Source organism: Camelina sativa, chromosome 16, assembly GCF_000633955.1.
Source record: "Camelina sativa cultivar DH55 chromosome 16, Cs, whole genome shotgun sequence".
In the NCBI taxonomy this organism is placed as follows: domain Eukaryota; kingdom Viridiplantae; phylum Streptophyta; class Magnoliopsida; order Brassicales; family Brassicaceae; genus Camelina; species Camelina sativa.
Window position 1 is genome coordinate 3,781,141 of NC_025700.1, and position 21,957 is coordinate 3,803,097.

Consider the following 21,957-nt stretch of genomic DNA (forward strand, 5'->3'; position numbering starts at 1 on the left):
AAAAAAAAAAAAAAAAAAACAAAGAAACAGTTAGAAAAGAAGATATGAATATTTTTGTCTTTACAATAAAAATCATAAGATTTGGTGGAGAGATCAAACAATGAAGGTGAGTGTGGAGATAATAACGGGAACGTTCATAGATACGGACGTGAGTGAGGATGCTACGGTCAAAGAGTTGAAGGAGAAGATAGCCGCGGAGGTGAAATTACCGGTGACGCGTTTGATTCTTGTGATCGGAGATGAAGATAAGAGAAGGATGGTGATGGAGGATCAAGATGAAACGAGGTTAAGAGATTTAGAAGTGAGAGAATGGTCTCATATGTATTTGTTCTTTAAGCATCCTGATTTGGTTTCTGAGGAAGAGAAGAGATCTAAAGGAGGAGGAGAAGATGATGATCCTACGGAGGAGGTTTCTTCGGACGCAGAGAGTAAAAGAAGCGAAGAAGAGAAAATAAACGGCGAGGAGGAGGATGACAAGGAGATCAAAAGTGAAGAAGAAGAAGAAGGTAGAGATGAGAAAGTTAAAGATGAAGAAGAGAAGGAGGAGAATGGAGAAAAAGCAAATGATGATGGTGTTAAAGAGGAAAGAAGAGAGAGTGAAGAAGGAGATAACAAAGAGGAAACATAGAGTTTCTTGATCTGATTTTAGATTTGTTTTAACTATTCCATTTTTATTTTATTTTGTTTTGTGACTATCTTTGTTATGTATGTTCTTCGTATACAAGCAACCAACCGGACCTTGTCTTAGGTTACCAGCTTAATAAAATAATAAATGGTTTTGATTTTGTTGTGTCTAGTCTCTTTTCTTTCTTATCTTCTTCTTCTCTATGAAGAAAGAGCAAAAGCATTCTCCATGAGACAGAGGCGGAACCTCAAACATACTTGGGCATTTCCGGCGGCTAGGGAATTCAGTTAACCGGAAAAGCTGGCTGGTCAAACATTTTTTTGTTAACTAAATTATATTATTGTCTATATCACTAGCTAGCAGAAAAGTATTATCTACCTAAAAAAAAGTTTATACTCATTAGTAAATTTCTAAATAACATGCTTAGATACCCGATGATTTAACAAATAAAATTGTAACATAAGTTATAGGGTCCACCTATTGTGAATTTGTGATAGTCGCACTATAATTAATTCTCAATTTGTTTTTCTTAGGAACAAACACATTTTTGTTAACTAGTAGATAATTATCTTATTTACATAAAATAATGTTTATATTCAACAAAACATTACACATTTCCTAATGATTTCAACAAGTAGATTAACATCTTAAAATTATAGGGTCCATATATCCGGTAGTAGTCGCACTATCTTTTAATTCTCAATCTTTTTATATAAACACATTTATTGATAACTAATTGACCAAAAATTATGTACATAAGTTACTGAAAATGCTATATACATTATAAAAAAATGATTATACTTAACCAAATATTACATCAGTCATTTTTCAAATAGAGTCATGGAATATTCAACAACTTTCTTAGAGATCCAATAAACCGACCATAACATCTTAAACTTGTAGGATTCACCTATTGTACTGTATTACCAGTTAACTAACATTTGGATTTAAATAAATATTTACTTGATTATCTATTGACCTTAATTTTGAAATCTAATCATATCATTGTGTTATTAAAAAAATTATATTATTTAGTGCTTTTCAAAAAGTAATTTGTTGTTATTCAATACTTCTTTGTTTGTCAACATACATCACATAAGTTTGAATCCGAGTTTTGACACATCAATCATACTAGTACAAATCACTAACATCAACTTGTTTACTTAACCTTAAACTCTTCCATTAAAACTTAATTATATTCCATGAATGTTTAAAAAAGCATAATCCAATCAAACCTTCCCATGAATACGTCTACATTACATTACATAGTATGAGTTCTTTGAGAGGGATTTATTCGAATACTTATCTTAAATTTTGTAAATCTCAGTACCCTCCAGGACTAATAGACCCTTTAAACACGAAAAGAGTGTCACCATTTTCAACACCATGCCAACGAAGGCTACAATTCTCTCGCATAATCCGTTGCTTGTGTACGAATATATACTCGTCTCTTGGCAACGTCTTGTTAGCTTGTAACCCTTCTCTCATCTCCGAGATAGTACAAGTTTCGTTAATCTCGACAGGGATCCTCGCACCGTTGAATAAACTTGATGACGTCTGCACCAAGAAACACAGTTTCCTCACCGGAGGGACGTCTTTCGCACGGTTGATTGACTTGAGGAACACCACTATCTCTGAGAATTCACTGATTCCGTATTCGTCTAGGTTTCGATAATCGTCGGCTAGCTCAACCCCAGAATAGTATAACTGCATTCGCTTTATCGGTGTGTTCTCCACAATGTGAATCTTGTCCTTCAAGCTACTCACCTGCGAAACATTTATATCTTGTTAATCAAGAAAACTCAAAAACATAAGATGGGACGTAAACATGTTGCGGTTACCGTTTCGGTTCTGTCTACTTCGACGGTGAACTGTTTTGACGGGAACTTGACTGTGACGTGGATTTTTTTAGCGGCGGGGACTATAAAAGACGGTGCCGTGAAAAAGGGAGTTACGGTGAGGTCGATTCTGGTGCCATTAGAGATGATCGGATAATCTTCCATGTCGAGACCGTCGAGGAGTTCCCAACAAGAGATAGAGAGAGTTAAAGAAGATGTTGGAATCTGAAGAAACTGTCCTAAGCGTTTCTTGATCTCCAACACAGATTCTTGCTCGCTAATTTCCATGGTGAATTCTTGGCTGTAAGAAACAATTGTCACTATCATGTTTTCAGATTCAAAAATTGTGTTTTTTTGGAATGTTTATGGGAAGAAAGAACTATGATGATTCGACAATGCCACATGTATATTATATACACACAGAAAAAAATAGTAATAATAATACCTATACACAAACACATATATCTAGTGGAGAATGCAAGTTGTTGGAATGCATAAGATATTCATGATAGTTTTTGAAATGTTTAGTTGGGTGACTTGGGTCTTGTGTGTATGTATATGTGTGTTTGCGTCTGTTATAACACTATGTTTCTGTTCGTGATAGTAACTGAATTTGGCATGAGATTCGATTGGGTAGTTCAGTAGAATTAATAAATAGGCAAAATAATGGAAACTTACAAAAGAATAATAGATATATCTGTAAATTAAAAAACTTCATATTTTATATTATGAGAGATACGAAAATTATGATTTCAAGAAAAAATAAATAAAAATTAGTATAGTTGAGTTGAGAGACATGAGAAGGGGAATAATTGATTTGTATATATAACTTCTGGTGAAATTATTCATCCTAAAACCATATAAAATCAGTAAAATCATGACAGCTTAAGTTTATAACAGTTATTGAAATTTATGTCATCATCTGTTATTTGGCCTACGTTTTTATTCTCCTCATGAGAAACTAACTCTTACCTTTGAGATTATTTACTTATTATGATGATGCATGCCGGCAATTATGGCCACCCAGGCGAGTACAACCACCACGTATCTTAGAATATTCTTCAAAGTATAAGTTGAATCATTTTTCGGTAACTCCAACAACTCCTTCATCTGTAAAATAAATAAACTCTGTTTATGGCATTTGTTCTCAAATCAAATTGTGTATACTGTAAAAATTGTTACTAACCTTTATAGGTTGTTTCCAGTTCTTCTTGATACCTTGAAGATGCCCTCTACCGACAACTGCCACGACCGAACTATGCTCACTTGCAACTCTAAACAATAAAGATGCCATGTACCTGAGATACAATGCAATTTTTGCAGACAGGTTAGGGAAAAAAAATCAGGATACCCCAGTCAGATGAACTGTTGACATTTTCCAATATTTTGATGATGAATGAGCACCTTAACAGCTAATTCAACACAACTGTTACTAATAAAGCGAAATCAAACAAAGAGGAATAGAACACTAACTTATCTCGCTCATGCACAAGTGTCTCCATGAGTGATGGGAATTCCTTGCTCATTTCTTGAATCACCAATGTCAGCATATCCACATCGTTCATGTCTTTCAGCTAAAGCCATCCAATTTTTATCGTCACTACTTATTGAATCACTTACATGGAGAAAAGGAAGCAAATAACTTTTTTTTTTTACCATCTTCTCAAGTTCTTCAGAATCCGGCAGAAAGACAGCTTGAAACACTATGCCATACAGTAGTTTGATTTTGTGCCATAAAGGCATCTTACCCCATGTTCTCGTTAACGTGATCTGCTTCGACAAATACAAAAGAAATTGATTACTCACTCGAAGTACACAATTTAAAAAAAAAAAGAAAAAAAAACAGAAATAGAATCAAACATATATGTCAAAGATGCAAGTCATAACATTTCTATTAAGAAAGATTTAAAACTATGAATGAACACCAAAGTGATCACCTGTACTGGACGATCCCCAAAAATCACCTTGCCACCATATTTATTTGCCTCTTCAAATGCCACACGAAACTCAGCACCAGGAAGAACCTCAAGCTTATTGGCCATCTATACATCAAAAGCCATATGGGTAAATTATTGGTATGAAAATTCCATTTAAGCAACAATTAGTCAAAGAAAATCTAAACGAAGGAAGCAATGCCTTTGCCAGAAACCATCCGTAAACTATTCCAAATAGGTTATGGTTCCTCTTCCACATGCCTATCATTTCCATCAGAGACGGCGCCTGGAAAAAAACACAAAAAATTACACCATGCAGAGTTATAGAAAAAATGGATAGAAGAGCTAGATACGTAGATGTGTGATATTATAACATCGCATACAATAAGATCTCTAGACAAGAATTTCCAATCCACAGCCGCATACATAAGAAATTCCGATATCATATAGTTAGATAACCATAAAATGCTAAGTAAACTGAATTGGACAAAATAAAGAACCTCCTTCAAAGCCTGAGGGTTGAGAATAGACAATCGACTTGTACATAACTCCACGAAGACGACCTGAAATCATCAGCCAAATACTAAGAGCTAGATACAAACATTGAAGATATATAATAACACTACAGTACGTTTTCAATGAACTGTTTAGGAGAAGAACCTGTGGTTTCAAGGAGCTGATTACAGCTTCAACTTCTCGACATGATTCCTACCAAACAAAAAAAATTGCAAATATGAAAACAACGAGGGAAAGAGTTGCAAACAAGGAGACTGCAACAGAGCAGAAAACAACGAAACAAATCTCAAGTACGTAAACCCTATTTTCCTCATTTTTTCATTCAATAAATCAAAACCATTCATCTTTTAGCCCAACGTTACATAATCAGTCACCAATCCAAGTTTCAATTCATGAACAGCAATTTCTGATTATGGAATAGTATACCTGTGATACATGAGCAGTACCAACCAAGTACACATCACAAGATCCACCTTCAACTGTGGACTCGCACGTTAGAACCATAACGCTTTTCGCAAATTCCTCAGGCAGCTCCAACTTCTCCGTCGTCTCCTCCACCGCATTCGCTACACCATCAACGAAGATATCATCTTCACCACTATTATCACCGATCGAGTCGTCTCCGGTAATCACTGAACCGTCGTCGCTATCTTCTTCCTCCCCGATACACTCCTCCTTCTCAACAATCACTATGCTGCTGTCCATGTGAATGAGTTCCTCTCCAGATTGAACCTCCGGCTCCGACTGCATGTCCTTCAGCTCCATTTCACGACAGGGATCAACGAAAGGAGTGGCTGAATCGGTCATTCGAAGGTTTTGAAGGAAGGAGAGAGAGAGAGAGAGAGAGAGAGAGAGAGAGAGAGAGAGAGGAAACGCTACGAGCTATTAAGCCAATAGCAGAATCGTCTGATCGTCGACGGAGGTAACGCTTACAGTTTTGTTGTTTTTTTTTGAACAAACGGTGAAATGGTTATTTTATTTCCTTACCCCCCTATGGTTGAAGTAAAAAAACTCTTATTAATCGAAAGGTTTTTTTTTTTTTGTTGTTGAATTTATTCAAAAGTTTATTTAATAATAAAAATCTCTTTGACTCTATTACTAATTATGGATGTAATTAATCAATACAAATTAATTGAAAATAGGGGGATTCCTCTTGAAATTAAAGTAAAATACTGTATTGTTGTATTTGGGATGAGATTTTACTATAATACAAATTTTGTGGTCAAATCAATATTTTGAGTATATAGAGCAGTATGTATATTTGGTATTCAAATTCATTAACTTACCTTTTAATTAAAGAAACATATCAGTCAATTTTTTTGGAAGAGATTTTATTTACCCCTTATATCACTTTAGTCAACCTATTTTATTTTACCAAAAAAAGCACTAACATTTCTTCTCCTACCAGTCAAAGGAAATTTAATAACACAATCTTTCTTGTAATTTTTAACTGCCAAATTGAAAGAAATTAGGATAATGTATAGATACAATTGTTGAATAATGGAAACATATAGTAAGAGTATTTTTTTTTTTATAAGTAGACCATTCGGTTCAATACTTTTTCTCTTTTTTTTTTTGTTGTAATTCAGCTTTGGTTTATGACAATAAGACCTGAATCTCATTAGGTTATCTCTTTAGAACTTTTTTTTGGTACCAAACTACGAAGGAATACCTGTTTTAGGAGTTAAGAATGTGAGGACGTTGTTGCCAGAAACATTGGTCGATAATGCTAGAATGGTGTACGACCACTTCTTCTTCCACTTGCTTGCCTGAAACCTCTCCATTCTCCTCTGTAACACGTTCCTGCATCATTTTAAATGTAAAACTAGTTTAGACAGTTTGTTTGAATGCTCTTAGAGGACCCTTCTTTTCTTCACTCTAATAAGATTATGCTAGAAAACACTAGAATCATTAAGGAGTACGATAACAAAAAGAGTACCTTTAGGCGGAAAACGGAAGAACCCATGCGGAAGATTAAAGGTAATAAATTGTACTCAAGTCCAAATTGCTGGCTAAGTAACTCGTTTTTTTCACGTGTTTGGGTACCCTGAAACAGAGCCAAATCCCAAATGTAAGTGATAAACCATTTAGTCAATGAATTTAAGAGCGAGCATTGGCTACTAGACAACGACATACAACAAAGCACCTTTAAGTAATCTTGGGCTTCAGTTTTGCTTTTTCCAGACTTAACAAGCATCCAGAAACATGTATTGTACTGATTATTGATGTGGCCTGCAAGACAAAACTAAATTGCTGAACAGGAGCATCCAACTCAAACTAACGATACTATATTTGATGATATCAAGGTTTTATCTTTCAAGAGAAGACGAGTGAATCATTGATAACACAATACTCACAGTCGACTTGTCTCCAAGCTAGATAATCCAGGAGAATCTCTGATGTTGGATAGCATACAGCTCGTCCATCAAATGATGGAGGGTACTTCAATTCTTTGTGAGGGAAGAAATCTTCCCATCTTATCACGTATGTAGACGTAAAGAAAGATACAATTGCAGATATTATCTTACTGCAATAAGATATTTGAAATTAGAACACGAAAAAATATAGGAAAGACAGATAAATTTAGTCTCCACATAGAAACTTAAGGGCATAGAAAACTAGTTTCACCTGGGCTGTCTTTTGTAAAGCTCAGATTCCTTCCTCAGAACAAAACTGCAAACCACAGATGAACTCGAGATTAATATCAAGAAATGTAAAGTTGATTTAAAGGTGCTGAGAGTTATATACCTGTACTCATCACTAACACCATATGCAAAGGCAATATCCTGAAACTCCTCAAGAACAGCCACTGCACATGAATTCATAAGTTTCAGAGCTTGCTCATCATTTGGCTTCTCAAATTCATGAACTTCAGAGAATCTATCAAAAATCAAGCAAGCTCCATGAGATTCACTTACAACAGAACGATAGTAAATTATTCAACCAATAGGCAGGTGTTTTGTTTGCCAAAGAGGTCAACGACTGTATAAGTTCCACAATTCTACTTCTCTGTAAGTGATACTAGCATTGCCTAAATTAATCCTAATTTACAGCACTACACAAAAGCAATCTCAATGTACGAAACAGGCCGACCATAGCAGTCAAATGTGTATAAACTCGTAATATAGCATTATAGCTTAAATAAATCCTAGGGAGCATAAATTTTTAACAAGGCCAAGGCTTCTATGCAAGACACGTTGTCTAACAATAAAGATAGACAGACACTAAAAAGCATATTACCTGTGAAAATGGCAGCCATCAATCCTAACCACAACCCAAGTTAAAGGTAATAATCTATTCTCAAACTGAAACGACTTAACATAATTCGGTTCAATTTTGCCAATGTCTTGTACAAAATGTCCAAGATCCTTATGAAGAGAGGAGTGCTCATTCCAAAAGCTTCTTCCAGCAATACTTTCTGCATGCACTAAAGTTTCCCTTCTCCTCAATCGTTTTACAGGATTTCCATTCTCATCATGCTTTACAGTTTCTTCCACCTGAAGAAATTCAACAAAAATATCACACATAACGAAATATACATTAAACCTGACCAATATGAAACAAGAGAACATCTGACTTTCATATTTAACTATTTAAATTGATATTGTACTGAACATGCAAGATGCAGCCACACAAGACTATATATGTTTACAAGATTTCAAGAAACTAATATTTATGATGCAAAAACAAACAATGGACACCCCGATTAAATAACTCAATAAAATGAACTTGCTGATCTTCATAAAGATTCAGCTTACCAATTGAAATCTCTAAATTTCTACATACATATGGAACACATCTCAAAGCAAGCATAATGTAATAGAAAAATCACCTTTGTCTTAAAAAGGCATGATCCTTGACGGAACAATACAGGAAGCATTTTATAATTAATACCAAATTGCTGGAAGAGAAGCTCATTTCTCTGTTGTTTCTGGGTATCCTGCATCAATATGAAGTAGTGTGATTGTACAATAAAATATGATTACAAGGTATGAAACCAGGTAAAGGTAAAGAACCATAATCTATATCAAAAATTCTAATCNGGAAAAAAAAAAAAAAAAAAAAAAACAGCATAGGCCATAGCTCCTCACGAAAAAAAAGCAGAGATAACACACACCTTCAAAATCTCATGTGTTTCACTTAAGGTCTTTCCACTTTTCACTAACATCCAAAAACATGTGTCATACTGATTACTGAAGTGGCCTGCAACCAAAACAATGGAAGCTGTAAGAAGATCTAGATGCAAACTAATGTCCAGAACGTAGATCAAGAATTTGTTTTTTTTTTTTTAATCTCATAGAACATAATGTTAAAGGTCTTACAGTCATGTTGTCTCCACGCAAGGTAAACTTGAAGAACCTCTACTGATGCACAAGTTACAACTTTTGAAGCGAATGAAGGAGTATATTCTAACTTTGTAAGAGGAAAGAACTCTTTCCATTTCATCACATAAACCGCAGCAAAATATGAGGCTACCAAAGACAGAATCTTACTGCATATGAAACAAAATAAAATACTTTAACACAACTAAACACAATTCTACTTATCTCCCAAACCGTACAATACCATATAACAAATACATAAATCAGATCAGTACCTAGCTCGCCTCTGGTAGAATCTTGAAGTTTTCTTGAAAACAAAGCTACAATGATTATGTGAAAACAAGAAAACCCCTGTCAAAAACTAAGACAAAGAAAACAAAATCCAAGTGACTTCGGTACCTACCTGTACTCGTCGCTATATCCATACGCAAAGACTATATCGGGATACTCTTCCAAAACGGCAGATGCACATGAATTCATCAAATTTAAAGCCGTTTCATCATTAGGCTTCTCAAACTTGTGAACTTGGGAGAATCTAACAGTAATTAAGAAGAAGTGAAAGGGAGTAAGAAACAGAAGGAAACACAAACATCACTGTTGAATTAGAGAGATTTTGCTGGTACCTGGAAAAATCACGGCCATCAATGCGGATGACTATCAGATTGGGAAACATAACTTCGTCTTCCACTTCGAAGGACTTCACGTACTCGTACTTACTATTCGCCATGTCCTACGAATTTTCCAGAAACCAATGGACTTCCTTCGTTTTCGTCTTTGATTCTACTCGCCGTCTGAACTTACTTCGATTTCCTACAACCAAATCAAATTTTTGAATTGACTTAAAAAGAGAATCAGATCAGAGAGAACAAAGTTTTGTTTTTAGATCTCGAAGCGAGTACACACATCTCTGATCTTCGAAATCTAAAAACAAACCCCACAAAGTTTTGTTTATTTACCAACCCAACCAGTTATTAATCGGATCACTCCACCCAAACCAACTAAACTTTCTCTTTCTCTCTCTTCAGTCTCTCGATTCTGAAATTTTTTTGACTTCTCTCTCTCTCTTTTTTTTTTTTCTCAGATCAGAAAAAAATCGAACCTTTGATCCAACAATCTAAAAAGAATTGAGGCTACGTCAAGCTCTCCATACCTCTCTGCTCTCTCATATACATACGTACTTTTTTTTAGGGACAAAATCTCAAAAGTCCCTAAAAAAATTTCATAACAATCTCAAAAATCCTTTCTATATAAAAATTTTCTTTTTTAATTATTTTTTTACTATGTTATTTTAGAAAAAACAAAACAATTACATTCAAAACCTGAGTTTATTCCACCCACCCAAGATCTATTAGATTTAATACAAAATATATAAAAAATATATCTAAAACAAAAATATAAAAATAAACTAAATTTTTTTTTAATTTCATCGTTTTCTTCATTTTTCTAACTCTTTTCATTTTCTTCGTATCGGCGATGAACAACAACATCGAGGGGCACGATCTCTGGAACCAACCTAGAAAGAAGAAACGACGGCTCCATTCTTTCTCTTTCAAAACTAGATCAAATCCCTAAAAGCTGAGAAAGTTTTGAAATTAAAACTGCAATCTCAAAAACGATTTTGTAAAACTTGAGAAACTAGATATTCTATTATGGTGTTCAATTGATAATCAAGATGGGTCTAAAATACAAACTTTGAGATTATAATTTGTGAATTCTAGGTTCATGTTTGTATTTGAATTTCAGAGTATAACTAGTATAACTAAGTAAAACTAGTGTGATTTTAAAATACAAGTACTACTAGATAAAACTAGTAAGATGAAATGGTTTCAACAGCATTTACAAAGAATGACTCACCAACGATGAACGAAAATTGTGATTTTTGGGTTTATGTTTGTATTTGAATTTATGGATATAACTAGGTAAAACTAGTGTAATTTTGAAATATTAGTAGAACTAGATAAAACTAGTAAGATTTTCTATGTAATACTAGTATGTAAAACTATCCGGTAAATTAGAGAATTTGGATCATTCAGTAGTGTAGAGATGAAATAGTTTCAGCAGCATTCACAGTGAACGACTCAACAACGACGAACAACTCAACAACAATATGTAGAAACAACGGCGACGATGAACAACTCAACTGCGAGCGACCTCTGTAACCAATTCAGGAAGAAGAAACAACGGTGATGAACAACTCAACGATGATGAGCAAATCAACGGCGAGCGATCTTTGTAACCAATTTAGGAAGAAGAAACAGCGGAGATGAACGACTCAACAATAATAAGAAAATCCGGAATGACGACGGCGATAAACCAACTCGGGAAGAAGTACAAGCCAACCGTGAGCGACTCCATCGACTCCATGAATAAGTAGTTGGATTTGATTGAACAAGTAGAACTAGATAAAACTAATTCGGTTTGGTTAAGAAGAGATTTATGATTTGTTTGTTCTGCATCTTATTTATAATTGAATTTTTGGGTTTTAAGTAATAATAGTATATATAGGTATAACTAGTATGTTTTTGTAATGCTGATAAAACTAGAGAAAACTTGTCGTATTTTATTTGTAATTAACCGTTTGTTGCAGAGACAACAAAATAAAACCACACGTGCAGCTGGAAAAAAAAATCTGAATTGTATTGCCACGTATGCAATATGTGTGTTCACACTTAGTGTTCACACATAGTTATACCAAGTATAATAGTTGTACCAAAATTGCAAATAGTTCTACTTTTGGGTTTTTTTCATTTAATTAGTTTTGTCCACTCTTAAAATTATATTTTTTTTAGTTTTACAGTTGATTAAAGTCTATTAACATATAATTATGAGTTTTTTATGCATTCATATGTTTAAAACCTACAATTGTATAACTTTGTCATTCTAAATTGATTATTATTTACAAAGTGACCTTAAAAGTATAAGGAAACACTTGTTTAGATTCTTACATAACAACCCAAAATTCATATATTTTTAAAAAATTTCATTCTTAGTAAACATTTAAACATTACTTTTGACGTTACTAGTACACACATTATTATGTTATCTATAAAATCATTTTGTTTATTTTCAATTCAGTTTTACCAGTTTTACCACTTTTATCAGTTTTATCTTTGTTATAGATGTTTTACTCTGTTATGACAGAGCAAATATACACATCAAGAGAAAGGAAAATCAAACATTACTAAATTTTAAAATAAGTTTTACAATAGTTGAGACATAACCAAGAAAGTAGTAGTACAAACCAAAAGATCAAACATGAATCAAACAATGGTGTTAGGTGCAATTTCATCATCCTTTGAATGTTGCTCAACTGCAATTTAATGTGACTTTCAACAAACCCAAGCTTCTTTTATATTCTTCACATGTGTCTTGAACATTATACTATATATACGACATTCAAGCTTAAAATATATGCTGACGTTCTCTCCCATTTTATCCTGCCAAAAAAATTCTAAAAAAACTCAATTAGTATTACTACTAGTTTTACTGGTTGTACTACATTAATCAGTATTACGAGTATTACTAGTTATACTACATTTACTAATATTACCAGTTTTACCAATTTTACCCAGTCGGGATAACTGAAAATTGGATAGTTTGGCGTTCTAATCTCTACAATTCACTACAATTCAACAGTAAAATTCATTTCTTATCAACTAAATATCTCAATCGACCCATAACCCATGGTAAAACACCTAATTTGCTAAGCATCTGAAGTAAAATCCAATCTAAATTTCCAAAATCCAAAACCTAACCCTATTCATCAAAAAATGTATTCTCATGTTGAAGAACACACTTGTATTTTGAAGGAAAGCTTGATACAACTCGAAAAAGGTGAAGAAACGGTGGCAATGGAGAGTTCCGATGAAAAATCGCCAGCGGTGGAGAGCTCCGGTGAAGAACGACGGCGACTGAGGAAGAGAAGAGATCGGTAATGATTTTTTTTTGGTTTTATTTTTGTTTTAAAAATAAAATTAAAATAAAAAATAAAAAAATTGAGAAAAGAAAGAAGGGTATTTTAATCTCAACATATTTCATTAAATGAGAAAGGGATATGCAGAATAAAGAGGGAGATAATAGATTTGTAAAAAATTTATAGGGAGTTTTGAGATAAATTGTCCTTTTTTATCCTCAATTTATGATTCTCTCTGATCTGAAACATAACACACATCTCTGATCTTCGAAATCTAAAAACAAAGCCATACAGGATTGAAAACATAATAAAACAAAAGTTCCGAGTACATTTAAAATAAATGATGAATCATAGCCAAAAATCGAATTTTAGAAAAACGTTGCTAATGAACTCACGGGGAAAGAGTTTTAATTATGCTTTTTGTAATTTTGGTTTGATTGATCTCAGTAAATTGTGAAAATAAACTCGTTTCCCGTTGGTAAAAGTAAAATAGCTTCTTTGGATTTTTTTACTAGGATTTCGTTTATGCAATTGCAAGAGGTTTTTTCGGTGCCTGGAAACAGTAAATAAGTGGAGCAACTGAGGACTCTTTCTTCAACCTAGCTATTAGCTCCGGGAATATTACCCGAACCAAGAATTTCGAACTGAGCAGAACCGAAATATTTGGTTTGATTTCGGTTAAGAGAAGAAAACCGATCAGATGGAGTTATAATATGTAGTCGGTTATCGGTTCCGTCGGTTCGGTTCACCATAACCGGTCATTTAACCGAATTAACCGAATTGCCCGCATTACTCAAAATTACCCAAACTGACCCGACCCGAATTAACCAAATTATCCAAACTACCTGAAAATTACCGAAATTACCCGAAAATAACCAAGATTTTTGACCTGATTTAACTTAAATAACCAAACTAACCAAAAAATTAAAAATTTCGTTTAGTTTAGGTAACCAAAAATAATAACCGAAAAATCCGATACCCGAACCGACCCGACCCATTATTTAATTCGGGTACTTTCGATAATACTTCTCATATTTCGAACGACCCGACTATCCGAATTACCCGACCCGAAATTTTCTATCCGACCCGTATTGGCAGGCCTACTAGCTATATTATCGGCGGAGACACTGACCATGTACATGTTATGTGTCTTTGAGGAACCTGTAGGGATCGAAGACAACAAAAACTACAAAATCTATCACTCTAAATATCCAATTTACAAGTGATCTATTTTTTTCCTATAGAGAGAGTAAAACACCATTGACATTTTAACCACTCGGTCGCATGGAGGACCATTGACTAGAAGCAATCAAATAACCATCCTGAGTTATATTTAATTGCAATTATTTTCTCACCAATGTGGTTGATCATTTCAATCAAGCCATTTGTACAATAACAAAAAAGTACTCCATAATGCAACATAATTTAATTTGTCGACCAAAAGAAAACAGTGCTGGCATTGACTTTTTTTTTTTTTTAAACGTCATGGTGTTTTCATTAACATATATAGTAGTATTTTTTTCACGTAGAAGTTTTCAAATGAGATTTAAATAATTTAAAATGGAAAATTTCAGAAAACGTTCATTATTTCATATATAGAGCTACAGACTGTATCAATTAATTTGAAGATAATATATTTTATAAACAAAATCTAATAATATAATTAGGAAATATTGCCTTGAGATAACGTAAATGACTTGCTTAAGTCAATAACTTGCATAAGCCGTTGACCAAAAAGCCAAAACTTTGTTTTGTTCTTTTTCTTTTTTTCTAATTGTATACTTTAAATTTAAAACAAACTTTTTTGCTATTAATCGCCACAACGTTTCGTTTCCTTTTCTCGGGGGACCCTTTTGCATCTTAAAATAGGTCTCTCGAGAGGTATCAAAATAAGAAAAAAGGTGGACTTTATTTGATTGTTCCTTTTTCTGGGTTTGCCCTTCGAAGTCTTCTTCCTTAATTCTGACAACGTAATTTTGATCTGCTGTCCTGTCTCTTGAATTGTTCATAGAGGAATAACTCAATGCAATTTACATTTTTGACGTTTCGAGGGAAATTAAAAAGAGCTCCTTTTTTTTTTTTTTTTTATTCATTAGTTTTTTTCCGCTAAAATACAAAAGAGAGGTTTTTAATTTAAGTCTCTCTTTCGGCCGCTTCAATTTTAATAAAGTCATCAACTTTTTTTTTTTTTTTGTGATTCAGATTAAATCTTTGATGGGTTTGCTAGATTTTTTTTAATTTTTGTTTTCTTCAGCAAAAACCGATTTAGGATTAACAATTATCTCGATGCGATTGTTCATGTTGAGCAGTGTGTGCGACGCCTCCTCCTTCAGTCTCAGAGTAGGAAGCAAAGGATTTTGAATTTCTCAATTCTGATTTTGAGAGCAGTGTGAAAATAAGGTACCATTTGTCTTCTTCGTTGGAAAAGGCTTTCACTTTCATACAGTAGTTTAGTTGAATTTTTGTAAGAGTTCAGGTTTTTTTAAGCTATGTCATTGGTTTCAGAAACAAAACGAGACAGAGGAAGGTTTTATTTGTCTTTGGCATCTATGTTTGGGGGTGTCTTGTCTGTGCCTGTGAATAATCCTCACTTGCGCAAATCTGCTAGTAGACACATCGTCACTAATCTTGGTTCGAGCTATTTACTCTCTTTTTGGTTTGTTATCCTTTGGCTACCAGAAAAGAATCAAGTGATTTTGATTACCTTTTTTTTTTCTGGATGGTTTGCTGTATTCTTCGACAGGAGATAATGACTTGAAGAATGCAAGTTTGTTTCTAAGTGCATTTGCAAAACTCCGAACTCCTGTCTTCCTTCAAAGTCTCAAAGTATTGTTCATTTTTTTTTGCTCAGTGTTCTTAGACTTTTTCTATAGAGTTTGATTTTTGTAGCACGTTTGCTTCCTTGCTTGGTTACATAGATTCTCGCTGATTCTAAGATTCACAATCTTGATTCTCCAGGTTGCTCTGTATATTGGTGGTCTTTATGTTTGTGGAAAGGTTGGATTTTGAATTCTTGTTCTTGCAAAAAAATGACCTTAGCTTTTGATTTGAAGCCATCGTTTGAGTTTTCAGTTTTGGCAAATAATGTTAAAAACTTGCAGATTGGTCGGGAATCTGTAATGAAAATGGGAATAGAATCACGAGAACTCTTCTTCTATGAGACATTTCTGTATTATAACCCTCTCCTTCTCATTGTAAGTTAATTTTCCTCTCTAATTACTAAGTCACTTTCTTTTACGTGCACTTCCTGATGTATGCTATTGTGTACAGACACTGATGGTCTGGCTCTGGGGTGTTAATTTGTGGGTCTTTTCTCGTTCTGGAGTCGATTATGCAGCAATCTTTTTCCTAGGACCAGATCATCTTAGTCACAGAGAGATATGGAAGGTATACAATTCTTTCTTAGTTATATCATTTGTATATTTTCTTATCATCTGATTACATACATTATGTAACCGATGTTACAGTGTGCCAGGTGGATGACAATAGCTATATTGACTAGCATGACTGCATATCTCTATCTATACTCGCACGGAGACGTAAAGTTGGCTGCATCTCAACCAGTGTAATAGATGCATCTTCTCTTATCTTAAACTTGTGTAAAAGAGATATTGATTCATTTGTTCATGGAGCAACCTTTTTTGGATGTGTTTTCAGGTAGTTTTGTATTTCTCAGCTGTGATCATTTTGATAATCCCGTTCGATATCTTCTACATGTCGTCTCGGTACTATTTGCTTTGGACTTTTTGGCGAATACTCTTCCCGGTTCAGGTAAAGTAATAATACTGTTGTTTCTGTTGAAGACACTCGCTTACATCATCTAACTTTCATTTTGGTGTAATCATAAACAGGCAGTGACTTTTTCGGACTTCTTTCTAGCTGATATCTTGACTTCTCTGTCAAAGGTAACACAACTGTTTTATCTTTCCTCTATATATTGAATGGAAATTGTTGGAATAACAACAAATTTCTTGTGCAGGTTTTATCGGACCTAGAACGATCAGTATGTCGCATGGTCCATCGACAGGTCAGTGAGTTTCCCTCTTCCTTATGAATGTATTATCCATTCCATATTCAGTGAATCTGATGGTATCATTGTAGGTTGCTACTATTGCATGGTTTGAAGCCGATTCGGTTTGTGGGAGTCATTCCACTGCAATTCCCTTGGTTCTCGTTCTACCTTATCTTTTCCGGCTGTTCCAATGCATTCGTCAGTACAGAGATAGCAAGGACATTGCAAACATCTACAATGGTAATAATCTCAAATACGAGACTGGTTCTTTTGTGTTTGGCTTTTGCTAGACGTCTAATATCTCTCCCCTTTTGTTTCTTATTTCAGCTGGGAAATATCTAACGGCGGTGCCTGTCATCTTTCTCTCAGCCCTCAAGTATTTTATTGATCAGGATACATGGACTTACTCCATTCAGCCGGCATGGATCCTCTCTGGTCTAGCTAACACTTTCTTCTCCTTTTTTTGGGATATATTACGTGATTGGGATCTAAGGTACAGTAAAATTTGAAACAGGTTTCTCCAACCTAGGATTGACTTGTCAGTTTTTTAGATTTCTTATCTCTTTCTTGCTTGTAGTGTCTTCACACGGATATTCAAATTCAGCAGACCAAATCTTTTCTCACATCTACTATATGGACGCCGTTGGGTACTATATAGTTTCTTGTTCATCATTAAATCTTCCAATCACACTGCATTGTTATATCTATAACTAACTAAATGCGTCTGAATCATCTTGGATTTTTCAGGTATATATTTGGGTAATCGGAAGCAATCTGGTACTAAGGTGGACATGGACGTACAAGTTATCAGCTCATCTCCGTAACAACTATATCACAGTCTTCATCATCACTGCTTTGGAGATTTACCGGCGGTTCCAGTGGGCGTTCTTCCGTATAGAGAATGTTTGGTACAAAATCAACAATCCTAAGCATACTTCTCATCAGTCTAATCCTCTTTCACTCCAGAACGATATCAACAACGAACATGAAAAATTACTTGCTCATAGTCACAGCCCTGGTGTATAAAAATCTCAACGTTCTTGTTGTTTTTTTTGTGCTAAGTTCTGAAAAAGTTTTGAATAACAACAACACATACAAAGTACTCTGTTACTTATACTGTAACTTGTAACTTTACAGAGAGAGAGATTACACTGGCTCTATAATGTATGTACAGGAAGATGTGTAATTGTCTTAGACTATTTTCTCTTGGATTAATATAAACTACACCTGTTCTAATATAAAACAAGACCCTTAAATGCGTAAGTTTATCTATCTTGCTTTAGGTGCAACTAAACTGGTTTGGGACAAGTGTAGCACCATGAACATTGTCTGGTTTCTAGTGGATTAGGTATCTAAAAAAAAAAAAGCTTACTTGATCTATTATTAGTTCTCTACTTGATCCAACATAAATACTAACTCTCAACAGATACAAACACAAGTTTATTATTTACCAACTCTTATCACAAAAAGATTCTTCTTAATCATTTATCTTTCTTTAACCACTATATATACACATTTGACACCAAATGTGAAGCACCAAACATCATCATCTCTTAGTCTGTCTTTCAATTCTCTTGTTACCTTCCCCTCAAAGAAAGAAAAAAGAAGAAGAAGAGAATGGCAGCCAGAGATATGCTGATCATAATCTCGGTCCTCGCGACTACACTCATCGGTTTAACAGTAGCTACAGACCATACCATTGGTGGTCCTAGTGGCTGGACTGTAGGAACTAGTCTTAGAACTTGGGCTGCAGCACAAACATTTGCTGTCGGAGACAATCTTGGTAATTTATCATATATCTCTTATGTTAAACTTTTATTTCAACATCATCAACAACTAAAAGAAACAAAACTCTGTTTTTGCTTCAACCAGTTTTCTCCTACCCTGCTGCGTTCCACGACGTTGTTGAAGTCACAAAACCCGAATTCGATAGCTGTCAATCGGTTAAACCGCTTATAACGTTCGCTAATGGGGACTCCATTGTTCCTCTCACCACCCCTGGAAAAAGGTTAGTATACTCTACAAACTTACAAATCAAGAAACTATGATTATTTTATATATGTTATAGCAATATAGTTATATACTTATAATATAAACTCTGGATCAATTTGTCTAGGTACTTCATTTGTGGAATGCCAGGACATTGTAGCCAAGGGATGAAACTCGAGGTGAACGTTGTTCCAACAGCAACCGCAGCACCAACCGCACCGCTTCCAAACACTGTCCCTTCTCTAAACGCGCCTTCACCTTCTTCTGTTCTACCTATCCAACCTATGTTACCTCTTAACCCCGTCCCTGTTCTCTCTCCCTCTTCTTCTACTCCACTTCCTGCCTCCTCTCTGCCTCTTATTCCGGCACTTTCCCCGGCACTATCTCCGGCAGCTGCAGCGGGGACATCTCTGCCCTTGGTCCCAGGCTCACCAGGTAGCTCTAGCAGCAGTACAACCACCAAAACCGTCGGGACATTTCCTTCCAGTACTAGTGGCCCAACGGTTGATCTTGCCGGAGCAGGCACCTCTCCGGTTGACTCCTCCTCCGCTGCGAAAACACTTGTTTTGGGATTTGGAGTCATGGTCGCTATGATGCTTCATTTGTTCTAAGTGTTTCTTTAAGTGGGGAGAGATTTGTTTGCTGAGGGAAATGTCGTTTATGTTTACTTTCTTATGTTTCTTGTATATGAGACCGTTTGTTGTTGTTTTTTTGGTGCTCTTTTGTGTATTTTAGTATTTGCCTTGTATGTATATTATCCGTTTATTCTCAAATATTACATTGTTACAATTCCTATAAGCACACTTTTAATGCCTTAAATGGCAATAAAATTTGGAAATTACTCGTTTACTCTGATTACCAACAACAACAAAGTTAAAGTGAAGTAGTAGTGTTAGTTGTAGCGAATAAGAATTGAAACCATAATGTATGATTTATCAAAAATATATATTAGATGTTTCTTTTGTGCAAGGGTGTCCAATTAAAAATGCATAAAACGTTTTACAAAGATATGATCCTCAATCATACACATTTTGAAAGAGAGTATAGGAGATAAAAAAGCTTAAAGAGTATGCTTAGTTGAAATAAGTAGTTCATAATTGATTTTGATATAAACAAGTTTTTTTTTTGTTCATAATATAAAAACAAGTTAAACATATTGTATATTAGTTAAAGTTTTCACGTTAACTAGATTTTGTTTTCAATAAATTGAAAATCTCATTCGAAAAAGATACAATGCTAACATTTTTTTCTAAAATAAATAATCGACGGATTAGATAATTTTATCTTTAATTCCTTTATTTTTTGTTATTGTACAAATGACTTCACTAAAGGATCTAATTTTTGAAAGAAAAAACAACAATAAAAAATAAACCATAATCAATCTCCGCCCGGTAGATGTGGTTTATTTATGTTTAGTCAATGGTCTAATTCCCGTTATCGAATAAAAATTGTATAAAGAGCACCAACGCGATCATTTAAATTTGCAAAAGAGACAAAGAAGAACGTTAGTATATTAGTTAAAGTTTTCATGTTAACTAAATTTTGTTTTCAATTAATTGAAAATCTCATTCGAAAAAAATACAATACTAACATTTTTTTCTAAAATAAATAATCGAGGAATTAGATAATTACATCTTTAATACCTTTATTTTTTTGTCATTGTACAAATGACTTCACTGAAGGGATCCAATATTTGAAAGAAAAACAATAATAAAAAATAGACCATAATAACTTCAGCCGGTTAGAGGTGGTTTATTCACAACAACCTAGTAACTGGGTTGCACAACCTCGATCTCAGGTATGATCATCTCTGATCTTACCCGTCCTTAATGAAATATTTCCATCTTTAATAAGACAATGATATATATATATATATATATATATATGTTTACTATTTTTTGAAGAAACAGAGGATCTGTACGAGTTACAGGCTATCGCAGAATGTACCTGAAAGACTTCAGACGAAGCGGGAAAGTGTCAAGGTTTCTTTGCCAGCATAACACCTTGAAGACAGTGCGGTGCATCGAGCGTGGAGANAGTTTTTTTTTTGTTCATAATATAAAAACAAGTTAAACATATTGTATATTAGTTAAAGTTTTCACGTTAACTAGATTTTGTTTTCAATAAATTGAAAATCTCATTCGAAAAAGATACAATGCTAACATTTTTTTCTAAAATAAATAATCGACGGATTAGATAATTTTATCTTTAATTCCTTTATTTTTTGTTATTGTACAAATGACTTCACTAAAGGATCTAATTTTTGAAAGAAAAAACAACAATAAAAAATAAACCATAATCAATCTCCGCCCGGTAGATGTGGTTTATTTATGTTTAGTCAATGGTCTAATTCCCGTTATCGAATAAAAATTGTATAAAGAGCACCAACGCGATCATTTAAATTTGCAAAAGAGACAAAGAAGAACGTTAGTATATTAGTTAAAGTTTTCATGTTAACTAAATTTTGTTTTCAATTAATTGAAAATCTCATTCGAAAAAAATACAATACTAACATTTTTTTCTAAAATAAATAATCGAGGAATTAGATAATTACATCTTTAATACCTTTATTTTTTTGTCATTGTACAAATGACTTCACTGAAGGGATCCAATATTTGAAAGAAAAACAATAATAAAAAATAGACCATAATAACTTCAGCCGGTTAGAGGTGGTTTATTCACAACAACCTAGTAACTGGGTTGCACAACCTCGATCTCAGGTATGATCATCTCTGATCTTACCCGTCCTTAATGAAATATTTCCATCTTTAATAAGACAATGATATATATATATATATATATATATAT

At 34.0% G+C, this 21,957-nt stretch overlaps 6 protein-coding genes across 11 annotated transcripts; 3 read left to right on the forward strand and 3 right to left on the reverse strand.

Annotated features, from left to right (window-relative positions):
* On the forward strand, nt 41-743 carry LOC104749631 (nuclear polyadenylated RNA-binding protein 3). Its single transcript, XM_010471303.1, has one exon. It carries the CDS (start codon nt 101-103, stop codon nt 626-628), a length of 528 nt encoding a protein of 175 aa, XP_010469605.1. The 5' UTR covers nt 41-100; the 3' UTR covers nt 629-743.
* On the reverse strand, nt 1,803-2,760 carry LOC104749633. The gene is made up of 2 exons (XM_010471306.2): nt 2,467-2,760; nt 1,803-2,392 (listed from the first exon to the last, which is right to left on the reverse strand). The coding sequence occupies exons 1-2, from the start codon at nt 2,749-2,751 to the stop codon at nt 1,949-1,951; spliced, it is 729 nt and encodes a 242-aa protein (XP_010469608.2). The 5' UTR covers nt 2,752-2,760; the 3' UTR covers nt 1,803-1,948.
* On the reverse strand, nt 2,612-5,928 carry LOC104749632 (traB domain-containing protein). Of its 2 annotated transcripts, XM_010471305.2 has the most exons (10): nt 5,340-5,928; nt 5,058-5,105; nt 4,898-4,960; nt 4,600-4,683; nt 4,401-4,505; nt 4,120-4,233; nt 3,937-4,037; nt 3,650-3,761; nt 3,436-3,573; nt 2,612-2,764 (listed from the first exon to the last, which is right to left on the reverse strand). In XM_010471305.2, exons 1-9 carry the CDS (start codon nt 5,718-5,720, stop codon nt 3,448-3,450), a joined length of 1,134 nt encoding a protein of 377 aa, XP_010469607.1. In that variant the 5' UTR covers nt 5,721-5,928; the 3' UTR covers nt 2,612-2,764; nt 3,436-3,447. The 2 variants fall into 2 exon arrangements, with proteins under 2 accessions (XP_010469607.1, XP_010469606.1); XM_010471304.2 differs by lacking the exon at nt 2,612-2,764 and having other exon boundaries at nt 3,265-3,573.
* LOC104749634 (tRNA(His) guanylyltransferase 2) lies at nt 6,375-10,451 on the reverse strand. Of its 3 annotated transcripts, none has more exons than XM_010471309.2 (14): nt 10,196-10,451; nt 9,859-10,045; nt 9,639-9,770; nt 9,511-9,555; nt 9,236-9,405; nt 9,031-9,116; nt 8,746-8,853; nt 8,154-8,410; nt 7,662-7,793; nt 7,542-7,586; nt 7,271-7,440; nt 7,060-7,145; nt 6,853-6,960; nt 6,375-6,716 (listed from the first exon to the last, which is right to left on the reverse strand). In XM_010471309.2, the coding sequence occupies exons 2-14, from the start codon at nt 9,960-9,962 to the stop codon at nt 6,591-6,593; spliced, it is 1,569 nt and encodes a 522-aa protein (XP_010469611.1). In that variant the 5' UTR covers nt 9,963-10,045; nt 10,196-10,451; the 3' UTR covers nt 6,375-6,590. The 3 variants fall into 3 exon arrangements, with proteins under 3 accessions (XP_010469611.1, XP_010469609.1, XP_010469610.1); XM_010471307.2 differs by having other exon boundaries at nt 10,192-10,451; XM_010471308.2 differs by having other exon boundaries at nt 10,139-10,451.
* Nucleotides 14,997-18,354, forward strand: LOC104749636 (SPX and EXS domain-containing protein 3). Of its 3 annotated transcripts, none has more exons than XM_010471311.2 (15): nt 14,997-15,049; nt 15,458-15,548; nt 15,654-15,779; nt 15,892-15,974; nt 16,107-16,145; nt 16,250-16,342; nt 16,419-16,535; nt 16,616-16,711; nt 16,806-16,919; nt 17,000-17,053; nt 17,128-17,175; nt 17,250-17,400; nt 17,488-17,653; nt 17,738-17,807; nt 17,908-18,354. In XM_010471311.2, the coding sequence occupies exons 3-15, from the start codon at nt 15,698-15,700 to the stop codon at nt 18,184-18,186; spliced, it is 1,392 nt and encodes a 463-aa protein (XP_010469613.1). In that variant the 5' UTR covers nt 14,997-15,049; nt 15,458-15,548; nt 15,654-15,697; the 3' UTR covers nt 18,187-18,354. The 3 variants fall into 3 exon arrangements, with proteins under 3 accessions (XP_010469613.1, XP_010469612.1, XP_019093152.1); XM_010471310.2 differs by having other exon boundaries at nt 15,014-15,118; XM_019237607.1 differs by lacking the exon at nt 14,997-15,049 and having other exon boundaries at nt 15,135-15,548.
* LOC104749637 (uclacyanin 1) lies at nt 18,714-19,940 on the forward strand. The gene is made up of 3 exons (XM_010471313.2): nt 18,714-18,943; nt 19,033-19,168; nt 19,277-19,940. The coding sequence occupies exons 1-3, from the start codon at nt 18,778-18,780 to the stop codon at nt 19,758-19,760; spliced, it is 786 nt and encodes a 261-aa protein (XP_010469615.1). The 5' UTR covers nt 18,714-18,777; the 3' UTR covers nt 19,761-19,940.